Raw genomic sequence first — 16,409 nt, 5'->3', positions numbered from 1 at the left:
TGCTTTAAATTTCCTTTTTGGAATTGGTCAAGAGATGTAGTTTTGAAGTTAATCTATTTCCGGCTTGTCGTTCACATGCTTCTAAATCTGTTTGTGAAAGCTAACTATGATTTGATCCGGTTCATAAATCAAGCTTAATAACTAAAATTTGGTCAAGTGACTAGCCACGTCACCATTCATCGTCGGCAATCAAGGGTCTGTTCATATTGCAAGAAGCTAGTCAGATGTTCAGCTATATATTTCATTGAATTAAATTATGAACCTTTGACCCCAGGGTTGGGCATTCTATGAATGACAATCAAATGTTACCACTTGCTCTGGCTTTTCTGTCTGAATTTACTTTTACTGCATGAGGTTGGGTGCGGGAAGGCCCATCTGTCTTGAAGTTTTATGACGTATCCTTTGTGGTTCTCATCTATTTGTTGCACTACTTACTTAAATTACATTGCTTGGAAGGTGGCATTGGTGGGAATGGTGTTGAACAAACTTGAAAAGGTTACTGATGTTCACAATTCGTCCTAGATGATGGAACGGGAAGAATTGATGTTACCTGATGGTAGGTTATTCAAATGTCTGCCAGTACGTTAGTCCTGTATTTAACTTCTGATTTGAAACATTGAGCTTTCAACATTTTTTTTTATAGTAAATTTGGCAAGCGTCGATCATATTTCTCAGGGTAAATGATGTGCAGGAATCAAATGAAATTGCTTTGGTTGAGTAAGCTTCTTCCTTGGCTATCTAATTTAACTAGTGCTTTCATAATCCACAGAAAACCGCATGAAGTGCTGTTTGTCATAAGTTGAACTCTGGCAGCCTCGGTCCAAACGTTGCGTATGTGAAAAGCACTGATTACTATGTAAAATTTCTCTTTCTCTACCATGTGCAAATTTTGGGAGCCATTTTCAAGTTTGTTACGTTGTCACCCAATCTTATTTATTAGGGCTGCTTCTCCTAAGGCAATATTTCATATGCAGGAATGGCTGTTATGTTCGTGCTCATGGTCATTTGAAGTCGTTCCAAGGAAAAAGGCTTTTTAACTCTTTCTGTGTAAGGTATGCACCAAAAAAAAAAAAAAACTATGTAAATTTTCTTTACATAACATGCTTCTCTAAGCCTTGATCGTGCACAATGATTATTTTGTCCACTTCATTTTTGTGATCGTGTTGCTCAATGTAGCTAAGACAATTTCTGGAAACTGCAACTTGTGGCAAATGGCAGCCAATTTTGTAGCTGTTTTGTCAAAGCTCTGGATTATCAAATAAACTAAAACCTGGTATATGCTTTGAAGTGGTAGTGTTTGTGCCTTTGCTGTGAAGGGTTGGAGACAGGGCTTCTAGCTGGTAAAAGTATCTTGGTAGTGGTTTGCATTTCCTCATTCATGCTTTGGAGTTTGGATTTTATGTATTAAACTTAAAAAGTAATGTCGCTGTGTCTTGGCCAGGCCCAGAACCCGAAAAGCTTATTTATATTAATCTAGAATAGCTTTAGACCATGTTCGGTCCTTCATTGTATATGCTTAGGAGGCAAGCGTAAAGCATAAGCACATATATTGGCCATATTTTCAAACTATCATGAAGAAACACAAAAAAGAATAAACAACAAAGAATTGCAAGGCCTTTTTTCTCAAAATGAATTTAAATATTTTTTAAACATTTTAATCATTAATTGAATCTTTATTAATATTTTTTTTAAGAAAATTAGTTGGAAGTTCATAATTTAATATTCTCCGTGGTTTTTTTGTATTTTTTCAATTTCTGGGCTCTCGAGATTTTTCAAAGAAAAACTCAGGAAGGATATTTGTGACCTTGCATCAAACATACAAGCAGACACATGCACACATATGATACATGGTTTCATATATATGTGCAGTGTTATGAGAATGCGGTTGGTTATAGTTGCCTTAAAACTTGGCACCTAATGAGCCTGGTTAGAAATGAGTTCAGGATATCTATGAACAGGTATCATCACCCTTAATGTCCTTAAGTAGGTTCTCCAGTTGGTTGGGATTGTCTAGTAGTTAGTACCACCTAATCTTAGTAGTCAAAGGTGCGGCTAGGTGCCCGCCTAAGTACTTGGCACCAGGCTGATTGACTAGGCATCACATTTAGGTTGCACTGCCTGGTGGAGCTGAATAGATGCCGATCATGAGATTTTTCCATTTTAATCTCAATATTTCTGCAGTTCACCATTTTTATATTATTTTTTTCCTTTTCTTCGGACCATGCCTTGCCTAGACTTTTTACTTGATCAGCAGCCTAGGCCAATGTAGCACCTTTTGTTACCGAGTGTAAGCACCTAATGAGCATGTTCAGCAAGAAAAGGGTGCCTACCCTATTTTTGGTGACTGCATCTTATCTGTAGTTACGATATCGTGGTTTTGCTGGAAGACAAGGGAAGAAGCAGAGGCTTAAAACACCTGAATGCAGGCTGTCATGCTTGTTCCTGTTCTTTTATCACAATGCACAAGGTTGAGGATGAGAAGAGGCTTATCTATGGCCATCTATTTTTGAATGTAAAGAATCTGTTCAATAGCTTGAGATGACTCCAGATGATAGATTACTTCGGTATGGTCTACTATGAAAGCTCTCTTTGGGATTATCAAGGTTGGAGAACAACGCTACAGATTTGAACTAATGGAATGTTAATACAGTATGGTCTATGATGTAAGCTCTCCCGAGTGAAGTATTGACCCAAATGTAACTTAATCCTAGAGGACTTGGTAATGGATCGGCTAACTGGTTCAGGATCACCCGATTCTGGACTATTGCTTACAGTGCCAAGTTAATTATTACCCAAGGTCACTAAGAAATAAATTAATAGTTGTTTATTTGAAAAGCATTAATTTTGTGTGTGTGTGTGTGTATATATATATTATATATATAGTGATTGCTTTAAGTAAATCTGCATGATATAGACTACACCAGTCTATTTCCTTCCATTTCAAAGTCTTTTGGTGTTAAGGTCAACACATTTGATCTAAACTTGAAAATGATATGATGTTTTTCTCAATTATTTGAAATTTTGAATTCTTAATTTTTGTATGATGGTGCCATGAGTAAAATTTGTATTATATAGATGCAATTTACATGGTTTGATATGTATTTACTCAAGCCCTTAGATGCTAAAATCAACATGCAATAAAAGCCTAAAGGCAGAATTCATAACCTTAAAAAAAGGATATATCGTCTACTGTGAATTGAGTGAAACATGTTATTATACTGTTCATCATGCTTGCTTTAGCATTGGCCATTGGGTCATTCCATCAGTTGTCATATTATATACATACAACACCAACTCCAGTGAAAAAGCTTTCTCTTTTAAAAGCAGAAGGGGTAATGTTGTTTTGTTTGCCACATCTAATTCTTTCTCCTTATAGCTGCTATCTTGACACTTTAATTACTCGTTTTATATGCTCCAACTTATTATAAAAATGAAAAGTATGCACCATAAACTTTCCACTAGGGTTTTCATCTTCACTTTTACTATTTTTTTGCAGATTATTTGTTCAGATATTCAAGAATTTAACAGTGAATGTCACATGTCGCAACCCCCAAACAACTTTTGCATGAAGGTGTAAGTGCTTCTTTTGTACAATAGAATTTTTCCGTAGATCATGTTTTAATATATAGTTCATGATCAAACCGGCAAGTACAGAATCCAAGCAGTTGAGAATATATCCATCAGGTAATTGTGTTGGTTGAGTACTTCTAACTCATGTTTATCACTCCTTAGAGCACAGCCATCAGATCACATGAATTGATGCATTTTTTCCATGTTTACATAAGCATCTTTTGTGAAAATAATATTTCATTAGAATGTTTTTTTTATGTGTGTCATAAGCATGTTGGTATGTTTTGTCTTTGTGTCTGAATCTTGAGCTTCAGATGTATCTATTGTTAGATATTACACATTGCAAGAATTCACTGCTCAACTTTTTTACTGCTAAGCTTGAAAAAAAGAATCCTCTCATGGATTTTAAAAGCTTTTTCTTCTTGGCACTGCTGAGAAGCTGTTAGAGGGCAGGAAGATGATCGTCTTCTAATTTTCGTCCTTCACTTCTATTTTCTTTGTTCGATCTTGTGGACATAATTCATAACAATACCTAATAACTTGGGGGCATGTAGGAATAAGAGGTGTTTTCAGATAAGAGTTGTGTTTTTAGGCCTTCAGCTACCTCTACTCACTTCTTACAAGAAAACCTAGCAACAACCTGCACACTCAATCCCTAATCCCCGATTAGAGCAATCTCTCATGCTGGGGAAAACCCTTCCATTCGGTAATGGTAATTGTTGCTATCTTATTATTGTTTTTTACTTGTGCAATATCTCTTAAGATTTTGCTATGCTGACATCATTGATACCTATTTGTATTTTTAAATGGTCAAGTTCAGTATTTTATCAATAGAATATGATTATTAGGACCATTAAACTGTCACAACCACTAGGTATAAGGTTGACATAGGTAGTGTAGCCTAGTGATGCAGAAGGTTTGGCTAAGTTAGGTGGGCCAACCAAAGAGGGTTCTTGAAAAAGTAAGTTGAACATGACAACCTTAGTGGTAGGATTAGCTTGGACTGGGTGTTATTTCTACCCAAAAATCTTCAACAGTTAGGTCCTCCTCTCCCTTTTCTTGAAGATATGTTGGTTTGCTATCGATGGAGCAATATCGTCAAATGATAGAGATTTTGGATAATGATTTCATCATTTAAGGTTCATCTAAGATTTCCTCAATAAGCAAGGAGTTTGTCCAAAGTATATCTAAGGGCACAAGGAAGGCTAAATCTTGCGTGGCCCATGTTTCTATCATTCTATGTTAATTGCCATCTAGAAAGATGTGTGGCAGTTTTCACATTGGACAGTTTTGGAGCTGACCTTCTGTTGGTGGAGATTCTCATTGGTATCATTGAATAGTACTACGTTCAAGTTGTTTTTTAAGACTCTCATGATCACCAACTCTTTGATGAAATTCTTGAAATAAAAAGGTCCCATTTGTTCGTTCAAAACTCATCTTTAAAGTTTGCTGAGACTAAAGATTGGAGTTGATCAAGGCTAAAAGCATCCTTATTCAATGTAAGATTCCAAGAGCAACATTGATGGTGGAAACTATGTGACACAGTTCAAATAGGATGAGGCCAATTGCATGATGTGGTGAAAGTGTCTAAAGATGCATATCAAAGGAAGACATCCTTGGGGCAAAACTGGATCAGATTGGACCTTTGATCCAGACACTAGATCCAAATCCAACACTTAAAACTATCATATTAGGCCACTTATCAGATCAAATTAGGTCTCTTATCTAGATCGAGATTTAAAACTCAAATCCAACATCTAAACTGGATCAGATCAGACCCCTAATCCAGATGTTAGGTTCAAAGTCAACATCTAATATCTAAACGAGCTCATATTTGGCCTCCAATATAGATTCCTAGTTCAAAATCTAAATCCAACATTTAAAGTAGATTATATTTAGCATCTGATCCAAGTCACATGTCAAAAACCCAAATCCAGCAACAAAAGTGGATCAGATTAGACCTTTGATCCAAATTGCATAGCTCAAATCTGAATTCAACACCAAATCTAGGTCAGATCAGATCGCCAATGCATGTGATCTACAATAGGATCTAAATGTGGTCGTTCATCCAAATGCTCATCTGATTATCTTTGATCCTTGCCAAGAAAAAGGTGATTTCTATTATTTGAACAATTTATGATGTTCAACTATTTTTTGTATGGTGTTGTCAAAAGATTGACATAAACTTTTGCTTCAAAGATGAAGACGTCCATGTGTTAGAAGATTATCTTTGATGTCCCCATTAAAAGATTCTGTATTGAAGATTTCATATTTAATAATTGCATACGTGAAAAGTTGAAACCTTTATTTTTTAGAATAAAGATCCATTTTCATTACATTGTCTTTTGAACTTGTTTATGGAAATGTTTAGAAACCAATCCAAGTCATATCAAAAATGGATTATGAATCTAGACCCTGCCTTAAATCCAAGTTCAACATCTAAATTGGATTAAATTAGACCTTTGATCCTAACACTAGATTCAAAATCCAAATTCAGCACCTAAAACTGATCCGATAGACCTTTGATCCAAATCCTATTTACAAAATCCAAATTCAACAATTTAATCATATCAGATAAGACCTTTGATCTAGACCGATATTTAAACTCAAGTCCAACATCTAAACCATATCAGATTAGACTATTGGTCCAAATGTTTGGTTCAAAGTCCACATTGAACATCTAAACCAAATCAGATTATGCCTCTGATCCAGATACCAAGTTCAAATCAAAATATAAATCCAGCATTTAAAGTAGATTACATTTTGTGTCTAATCCAAATCACACGCCCAAAACCCAAATCCAATGACAAATCAGATCCGATTAGACCACTGATCTAAGCTCAAATCCGAATTCAACACAGAAAATGGGCCAGATCAGACCTCTGATCCAATGCATGTGATCTACAATAGGATTGTATATGGAAATATTAGGAAGAGCGTCTACCATAGCAAGGCCTATGAAGAAAGGGAATACACAAGGTGATGCAATCCATTCAAGTGGAAGTGGAGTTTATCCAACTCCTTTAATATGTGTTGTGGGACAAAACCAATGGTTAATGAAGGAAATTATCATGTGACAGACAATGGCGATGCCCATGTTAGACTCCTTAGGTGGTATTTTGTGCTTACATGACTCTTGCATTAGGAAACCCATGTAGGAGTTGCTCAACATGAAGTCAAATCAACGGTTATACAAATACAACCATCTTTTTTTTTTTTGACATAATGAAGAAGGCCCTTATTGTCATTTTGAAGAATTTCCTGGAATAACCAAATGCAAATCCAAGAGTTTCAGGATCAGATAAGACCACTGATCCAAGCCCACTTCTATCGGCAAGTGCAACAATTTCCGGATCATATAAAACCATTGATTTGGGCCCACTACTAGTTTCAAATCCAACAATTTTCAGATCAGATAAGACCGCTGATCTAGATCCCCTACCTGATTCCATTCCAATTTCTAGATCAGATAAGACCACTGGTCAAAGCCCATACCAACATCCAAATCCAACACTTTTTAGATCAAATAAGACCGTTGATCTAGTGTCGCCAATGTTTTTGCTTATATTTTGGTGGAATTGGCCTCAAATTTATCTAGTTTTAGGTTGTTTTTAGGCTTTTGAAGTAGGTAGGTCTCATTTCAAGGAGAAATTTGAAAGCTGTTGGAGGATCTTGAAGCCTTATCTTAGAAGCGTTGTTGGACAAAACCAATGGTTAACGAAGGAAATGATCATGTGAGAAGCAATCATGATGCCCATGATAGATATCTTAGGTGGTATTTTGTGCTTAAATGACTCTTGCATTAGGAAACTCGTGTAGGAGCTGCTCAACATGAAATCAAGTCATCAGTTATACAACTACAACCATCCTTTTTTTGTTGACATAGTCAAGAGGTCCCTTATTGTCATTTTGATGAATTTCTTGAAATAACCAAATGCAAATCCAACAATTTTAGGATGAGATAAGACCACTGATCCAAGCCCACTACCAGCAGCAAGTGCAACACTTTCCGGATCATATAAGACCATTGATTCGGGCCCACTACTAGTTTCAAATCCAACAATTTTCGGATCAGATAAGACCACTGATCTAGACCCCCTACCTGATCCCATTTCAACAAATTTTTGGATCAGATAAGACCATTGATCGAGGCCCACTACCAGTCTCACTTGTGTTTTTGCGTAAATTTTGTGTGAATCATGTGTTCTTAGCGTGAGATTTAGCTGGTTTTAGGTTGTTGAAGTAGGTAGGTGGCATCGAGCACGTGCATCATTATCTGGCATCTTTTTAAAATGCATGAAAGGGAGGAGATGACTACACGGAGAAATGAGAGAATTGTTGGAGGATCTTGAAGCCTTTTCTTGGAAGCGTTGCGGAACAAAACTAATGGTTTACAAAGGAAACAATCATTTTAGAGGCAATGACAATGCCAATGTTGGACTTCTTAGGCCAGTTATACAACTACAACCATCGTTCTTTTGTTGACGTAGTCAGGAAGACCCTTATTGTCATTTTGATGAATTTCTTGAAATAACCAAATGCAAATCCAAGAGTTTCAGGATCAGATAAGACCACTGATCCAAGCCCACTTCTAGCGGCAGGTGCAACAATTTTCGGATCATATAAGACCATTGATCCGGGCCCACTACTAGTTTCAAATCCAACAATTTTCAGATCTTATAAGACCACTGATCTAAATCCCCTACCTGATACCATTCCAACAGTTTCTAGATCAGATAAGACCACTGATCAAGGCCCATACCAACATCCAAGTCCAACAACTTTCAGATCAAATAAGACCGTTGATCTAGTGTTGCCAATGTTTTTGCTTATATTTTGGTGGAATTGGCCTCAAATTTATCTAGTTTTAGGTTGTTAAAGGCTGTTGAAGTATGTAGGTCTCATCGTGCATGAAAGGGTGGAGATGACCGCAAGGAGAAATTTGAAAGCTGTTGGAGGATCTTGAAGCCTGATCTTAGAAGCATTGTGGAACAAAACTGTTACAATATGTTGTTGTGGGAACCGGGTCCATATCTGGACCCGGTTCTATGGGGCGCGGGTACCGAGGTGGGCTCGGTACCCTAGGCGGCTTCTCCTCTCTCCCTCTTTATATTGTCACTTATGTTTAAGTGTTGAATTAAGTGAAATATAATTTTTCTCTCTCCTAGGGTTGCGGTGAGCCCCTAGGTCAGAGCTTCCCCGTGTATATTGTGTGTTCGTTCTCTACTCTCTCTTTGTGGTTCGTGTTTCAACATGGTATCAGAGCCAGCGAAGTTGGAGAAGCGTTTTTTTTCCCGAGGATCGTCAAGTTTTTTCGTCGCCCGACGCCGTTGAAGTTCCGGCGCCGCTGCTGCCCCTGTGCCGCCGCCGTCCTCTGTTCCGCCGCCGTCCTCTGTTCCACCGCCGTCCTCTGTTCCGCTGTCCTCTGTTGCACCTCCGCAGCCCTCCGTTCGGCCCGTTCTTGGTTTCTGCCACCGTGGGTGGCCTCTGTGTTGCGCCGTCGCCTGCCTTCCGTCACCGCTGCTCATTCCCGCCGCCATCGCCGCTGCCTCATTCCCGCCGCCGTCGCCGCTGCCTCATTCCCGTCGCCGCTGTGCCTCATTCCCGCCGCTGTGCCTCTTGTCGCTGTGTGCTTGTTTGTGATGGCAGAAGCGATGGGGACTCAAAAAGATGCCGTTCTTGACGCGGGCAGCGCCTCCAAGACTGAGAACGTGCCGATCCAGGTCACCTCCATCCGTCTGACCAAGGACAATTACCTATCTTGGTCTGCCGCTCTCGAGATTGGGATTACTAGCCGTGGGCGTCTCTCTTACATCACTGGCGACAAACCTGCGCCCATCAAATCTGATCCTCAATGGGCGACGTGGGCGTTGGAGGACAGCCAAGTGAAGGTGTGGATTATCAGCTCTGTGTCCTCCGATATCCAGCCCCTCATTCTGCGGAAGCCGACCTCTTTTGATATGTGGACTGTGCTTGCAAAGATGTATGGTCGCAAGAAGAGACATCTGCGCACCTATAAGATTAAACACAGTATTTACTCCTTGACACAGGGTGATTTGTCTGTTGCTGCCTTCTATGCTGCCCTGAAGACCAAATGGGAGGAGCTAGATTATCATGTGACTGATGAGTGGAAGTGCGGTTTAAATCATTCCCTCTACTGGGAAAAGGAATGGATGGACCGTACGTTTCTGTTTCTGGGAAGCCTGCGGGATGAATTTGAGTCTATTCGTAGCCAGATTCTTAATGGTGATGAGATTCCGGGGATAGAGGAAGTATATGCTCGTGTTGAGTCTGAAGAACAACGTCGCCAGGTGATGCATCTTGACACCGGTCATGGCCCTTCTGCCTTTGTCAGCCGTGCCTCAGGGACTGGGCAGCGTCCTACCCGGCATTGCACTCATTGCAACAAGTTGGGGCATTCGGTGGATTTCTGTTGGGATCTTCATCCCGAGAAGAGACTGGTCAGAGGTCGTCCTCCCTCTGGCAAGCGTAGCCCTTCTGTGTCTGATTCCAGTCAGAGCAATTCTTCTAGTGGTGCAAAGTCCAAGCTGTCCCCGGCTCAACTCAAGGAGCTACAGGCGTACATCAGCCGCCTATCTACTACCCCTGAGGAGTCCTCCATGTCTGAAGGGACTCAGCTAGCCCAAGCCCTCGTTGCCTCGACTGATCAAGGTAACCCTTCTCTTGGTGATTGGATTGTTGATAGTGGAGCCACTCACCACATGACAGGGGACTCTAAACTCTTTCAAGAATATCAACTTTCCTCTGGCAAGCAACGCGTGTCTATGGTAGATGGGTCTTCTATCTCTGTGGCTGGGAAAGGGAGCTTGTCCCTGTTGAACAAATACCGTCTCCACAATGCCCTGCATGTTCCAAATATTCCTGTGAACTTACTCTCTGTCAGCAGTATTACTAAAGAATTAAATTGTAATCTGATTTTCTCTGTTGATCACTGTTCCCTGCAGGACTTGGTGACGGGGAAGAAGATTGGGATTGGTTCGGTTACTGATGGGCTCTACAGGCTGCCGGTACAAGTTGCTTCAGCGTTGATTTCTGCCACGAGTGGTCACTTGTCTGGTGTGAACGATAGATCTACTGTTCTGCGATGGCATGAGCGTCTTGGACATCTCCCCTTCCAGTTAATAAAGAAGTTGTTTCCTCATTTGTTTGCTTCTGTCTCCATTGACTCCCTCGCTTGTGAAGTGTGTCAATTGGCTAAACATGTCATGGCTTCGTACCCCATTTCATTGAATAAAACCACTCATCTGTTTGCCTTAGTTCATTCCGATGTTTGGGGTCCTTCTGGAGTACCCACGTGTGGTGGTTGTCACTATTTTTTGACGCTTATTGATGATTACTCTAGATGTACGTTCGTGTACTTGTTGCGAGACCGTAGTGAGGTTCCAGCAGTTGTGAAAAACTTTGTTGCCTTTGTTGAGACTCAATTCCATACTACTGTTCAAGCTTTCCGTACGGATAATGCAAGGGAATATGTCTCCCAATCCCTTGATGAATTCTTGAAAGGCAAGGGTATTGTTCATGAAACCTCTTGTAGTTATACCCCTCCTCAAAATGGTATAGCTGAACGTAAAAATCGTCATCTATTGAATGTTACCCGGACCATTATGTTCCAACGTCATGTCCCGAAGCGGGATTGGGGTGATGCACTTCTCACTAGTGCACATCTCATTAACCGTATGCCTACTAGGGTGTTGGATGGTCAGTCTCCTTATTCTACCCTGTGGCCCACTCAGAATCCGTGGCCTCTTACTCCTCGTGTCTTTGGGTGCAGTTGTTTTGTGCATAATCATAGCCCTACTCTAAAAAAACTTGACCCCCGGCCTATTAAAGGAGTTTTCTTGGGGTACTCTTCCACTCAGAAGGGGTATAAATGTGTGGATCCCACTACTTCCAAAGTGTATGTTTCGAGGGATGTCACATTTCATGAACATGAATCGTATTTTCCGGTGAATCCTCTTCAGGGGGAGTGTCTTGGGAACAAAGGGGAAGAGTATTCCTCTAATCAGTTGATTCAGTTTATGGAGTTTTTGGATTACAAGGTTAGTCCCAGTGTGATTGACACGGTCACGGTCAGTAATGAGAAGGGCAGTCATATGGAAGGGGTCACGGTGGATGCCCGGGATCACTTGTTTGGCCAGGTTTATGTCAGAAAGGAGAAAGCTACAGTGGAAGATGTTGGTGATGAGGATAGAACCAATCCCAATCCTGTGATCTCCCCGGATGACCCAAGTCCATCGAATGAAGAGCTCCCCATTGCTTTGCGCAAAGGCACCAGGTCATGTACTTCTCACCCTATTCAGAGATTTGTTTCTTATGCTAAGCTCAGTAAAAATTACAAATGTTTTATCACAACCTTATCCAAAGTTGTTATTCCCAGGTCGGTGGATGATGCTAAGGATGATCCCAAGTGGTTACATGCTATGACGGAGGAGATGGGTGCGTTAGCTAAGAACAAAACATGGGAAGTTGTTGATATCCCTAAAGGGACACACTTAGTTGGCTCTAAGTGGGTTTACAACGTGAAGTACAAACCTGATGGCACTGTAGATCGATATAAAGCTCGTCTGGTTGCAAAGGGGTTCAGCCAGAAGTATGGGATCGACTATCTTGAGACCTTTGCCCCTGTTGCAAAGTTGAAGACCGTGAGGGTTATTCTTGCTCTTGCTGTGCACAGGAAGTGGCGCATGGACCAGCTTGACGTTAAAAATGCGTTCTTGAACGGCCATCTGGAGGAAGAAGTCTATATGAGCATGCCTCCCGGGTATGTTCAAGAGGGAAAATGTTGTCACCTCAAGAAAGCTTTGTATGGCTTGAAGCAGTCGCCTAGAGCTTGGTTTGAGAGACTAAGGATCGTTATGAAGTCTACTGGGTACAAGCAAGGAAATGGAGATCATACCCTATTCATAAAGCAGAGAGATGGTCTGGTGAGTCTTCTTCTTGTCTACGTTGATGATATGATTGTCACTGGCAGTGATGAAGAAGAAAATAGAAAGATGAAGGAGAGGTTAGCTAAAGAATTCGACCTCAAGGATCTGGGTAAGCTGAGATACTTTCTGGGGATAGAGATTGCTCGATCAGAGACAGGGCTGGTTATGAATCAAAGGAAGTACACTCTTGACTTACTAAAGGAGACATGTAAACTTGGTTGTAGGCCCTATCTTACGCCTATGGAGTCGGGGACTAAGATAAGTATCAAGACGGACACTATTCTGGATGAGGAAGGAAAAGGGCGATATCAGAGGCTAGTCGGTAAGCTTATCTATCTTACTCTAACTCGCCCTGATATCACGTATGCGGTAAATATGCTAAGTCAATTTATGCATGCTTCCACGGATTGTCACTGGAAGAGTGCAGAAAGAGTGTTGGGATATCTAAAGAATGACCCAGGAAAAGGACTGCTGTATACTCGACAAGACAAACTTACTATTGAAGGCTACTCAGATGCAGATTGGGCAGGTTGCACTGACACAAGGAGGTCCACTACAGGGTATTGTATCTTTCTTGGAGGTAACCTAGTTGTTTGGAGAAGTAAGAGGCAAGAAGTATGTTCGAGGTCTAGTGCTGAGGTTGAGTACAAGGCTGTTGCAATGGGAGTTACAGAGATGCTGTGGCTGAAGATTCTTTTGACTGATATCGATGTGGAACTGGGAGATAAAATGAAGATGTACTGTGACAACAAGTCTGCGATTAATCTTGCCAATAATCCAGTTCTACATGACAGGACCAAACATGTGGAGATTGACCGTCATTTTATCCGGGAACGCATTGACTCAAAGGAGCTGATTCTGCCATATATGAAGTTTGAAGATCAAATTGCAGACGTCCTAACTAAGGGGCTTTGTACTTCTTCATTCGAAAAGAATGTTAGCAAGCTTGGCATATTTGACATGTATGCCAAGCTTGAGGGGGAGTGTTAGAATATGTTGTTGTGGGAACCGGGTCCATATCTGGACCCGGTTCTATGGGGCGCGGGTACCGAGGCGGGCTTGGTACCCTAGGCGGCTTCTCCTCTCTCCCTCTTTATATTGTCACTTATGTTTAAGTGTTGAATTAAGTGAAATATAATTTTTCTCTCTCCTAGGGTTGCGGTGAGCTCCTAGGTCAGAGCTTCCCTGTGGTTTTTCACCTCTTTCTGAGGTTTTCCACGTATATTGTGTGTTCGTTCTCTACTCTCTCTTTGTGGTTCGTGTTTCTAAAAAAACCAATGGTTAACGAAGGAAATGATCATGTGAGAAGCAATCATGATGCCCATGATAGATATCTTAGGTGGTATTTTGTGCTTAAATGACTCTTGCATTAGGAAACTCGTGTAGGAGCTGCTCAACATGAAATCAAGTCATCAGTTATACAACTACAACCATCCTTTTTTTGTTGACATAGTCAAGAGGTCCCTTATTGTCATTTTGATGAATTTCTTGAAATAACCAAATGCAAATCCAACAATTTTAGGATGAGATAAGACCACTGATCCAAGCCCACTACCAGCAGCAAGTGCAACACTTTCCGGATCATATAAGACCATTGATTCGGGCCCACTACTAGTTTCAAATCCAACAATTTTCGGATCAGATAAGACCACTGATCTAGACCCCCTACCTGATCCATTTCAACAAATTTTTGGATCAGATAAGACCATTGATCGAGGCCCACTACCAGTCTCACTTGTGTTTTTGCGTAAATTTTGTGTGAATCATGTGTTCTTAGCGTGAGATTTAGCAGGTTTTAGGTTGTTGAAGTAGGTAGGTGGCATCGAGCACGTGCATCATTTTCTGGCGTCTTTTTGAAGTGCATGAAAGGGAGGAGATGACTTCACGGAGAAATGAGAGAATTGTTGGAGGATCTTGAAGCCTTTTCTTGGAAGCGTTGCGGAACAAAACTAATGGTTTACAAAGGAAACAATCATTTTAGAGGCAATGACAATGCCGATGTTGGACTTCTTAGGCCAGTTATACAACTACAACCATCGTTCTTTTGGTGACGTAGTCAAGAAGACCCTTATTGTCATTTTGATGAATTTCTTGAAATAACAAATGCAAATCCAAGAGTTTCAGGATCGGGTATGACCGCTGATCCAAGCCCACTTCTAGCGGCAGGTGCAACAATTTTCGGATCATATAAGACCATTGATCCGGCCCACTACTAGTTTCAAATCCAACAATTTTCAGATCAGATAAGACCACTGATCTAAATCCCCTACCAGATACCATTCCAACAGTTTCTAGATCAGATAAGACCACTGATCAAGGCGCATACCAACATCCAAGTCCAACAAATTTCGGATCAGATAAGACCACTGATCTAGTGTCGCCAATGTTGTTGCTTATATTTTGGTGGAATTGGCCTCAAATTTATCTAGTTTTAGGTTGTTAAAGGCTGTTGAAGTATGTAGGTCTCATCGTGCATGAAAGGGTGGAGATGACCGCAAGGAGAAATTTGAAAGCTGTTGGAGGATCATGAAGCCTTATCTTAGAAGCGTTGTGGAACAAAACCAATGGTTAACGAAGGAAATGATCATGTGAGAAGCAATCATGATGCCCATGATAGATATCTTAGGTGGTATTTTGTGCTTAAATGACTATTGCATTAGGAAACTCGTGTAGGAGCTGCTCAACATGAAATCAAGTCATCAGTTATACAACTACAACCATCCTTTTTTTGTTGACATAGTCAAGAGGTCCCTTATTGTCATTTTGATGAATTTCTTGAAATAACCAAATGCAAATCCAACAATTTTAGGATCAGATAAGACCACTGATCCAAGCCCACTACCAGTAGCAAGTGCAACACTTTCCGGATCATATAAGACCATTGATTCGGGCCCACTACTAGTTTCAAATCCAACAATTTTCGGATCAGATAAGACCACTGATCTAGACCCCCTACCTGATCCCATTTCAACAAATTTCTAGATCAGATAAGACCACTGATCGAGGCCCATACCAAGATCCAAGTCCAACAATTTTTGGATCAGATAAGACCGTTGATCTACACCCATTTCAACATCGAAGTCCAAAAATATTCTTGATTTTTGCGCAAAGTTTACCCTTTTGTGTAGTGCCACTTTTTTCGTAGGTTTTGTGGTGTTGGAAGCCTGTTTTGTCTAGTTTCTGTTGGATCAATGCTTTCTGTAGCAACTCTATGAAAATATTAGAACGGTTCTGGACCTGTTTGCATCCTTGATTGCAATGCAGTCTCACTTGTGTTTTTGCCTAAATTTTGTGTGAATCATGTGTTTTTAGCGTGAGATTTAGCTAGTTTTAGCTGGTTTTAGGTTGTTGAAGTAGGTAGGTGGCATCGAGCATGTGCATCATTTTCTGGCGTCTTTTTGAAGTGCATGAAAGGGAGGAGATGACTTCACGGAGAAATGAGAGAATTGTTGGAGGATCTTGAAGCCTTTTCTTGGAAGCGTTGCGGAACAAAACTAATGGTTTACAAAGGAAACAATCATTTTAGAGGCAATGACAATGCCGATGTTAGACTTCTTAGGCCAGTTATACAACTACAACCATCGTTCTTTTGGTGACGTAGTCAAGAAGACCCTTATTGTCATTTTGATGAATTTCTTGAAATAACAAATGCAAATCCAATAGTTTCAGGATCGGGTATGACCGCTGATCCAAGCCCACTTCTAGCGGCAGGTGCAACAATTTTCGGATCATATAAGACCATTGATCCGGGCCCACTACTAGTTTCAAATCCAACAATTTTCAGATCTTATAAGACCACTGATCTAAATCCCTACCAGATACCATTCCAACAGTTTCTAGATCAGATAAGACCACTGATCAAGGCGCATACCAACATCCAAGTCCAACAAA

At 40.6% G+C, this 16,409-nt stretch overlaps 1 protein-coding gene and 1 long non-coding RNA gene across 25 annotated transcripts in view; one reads left to right on the top strand and one right to left on the bottom strand.

Annotated features, from left to right (window-relative positions):
- LOC116266104 (uncharacterized) overlaps positions 1 to 16,409 on the bottom strand; it is a 52,732-nt gene that overhangs the window by 9,934 nt on the left and 26,389 nt on the right. The gene's annotated exons all lie outside the window — the stretch shown is intronic.
- LOC116266102 (replication protein A 32 kDa subunit A-like) overlaps positions 1 to 16,409 on the top strand; it is a 62,720-nt gene that overhangs the window by 34,854 nt on the left and 11,457 nt on the right. For 3 of the 12 annotated variants that reach the window (XM_050081005.1, XM_050081000.1, XM_031647196.2), the window contains exons 4-7: positions 457 to 556; positions 770 to 856; positions 975 to 1,052; positions 3,497 to 3,573. The exons of 5 other annotated variants lie outside the window; for them this stretch is intronic. In XM_050081005.1, coding sequence (XP_049936962.1) covers positions 3,539 to 3,573 — 35 coding nt within the window. In that variant the 5' untranslated portion in view covers positions 457 to 556; positions 770 to 856; positions 975 to 1,052; positions 3,497 to 3,538. The remainder of the gene's footprint in view (positions 1 to 456; positions 557 to 769; positions 857 to 974; positions 1,053 to 3,496; positions 3,574 to 16,409) is intronic. 4 more of the 12 variants (XM_031647197.2, XM_050081002.1, XM_050081003.1 and 1 more) reach the window with 4 other exon arrangements.

This window comes from Nymphaea colorata, chromosome 12 (assembly GCF_008831285.2).
Source record: "Nymphaea colorata isolate Beijing-Zhang1983 chromosome 12, ASM883128v2, whole genome shotgun sequence".
Classification (NCBI taxonomy): Eukaryota; Viridiplantae; Streptophyta; class Magnoliopsida; order Nymphaeales; family Nymphaeaceae; genus Nymphaea; species Nymphaea colorata.
This window is presented reverse-complemented; position numbering and strand designations above follow the sequence as displayed.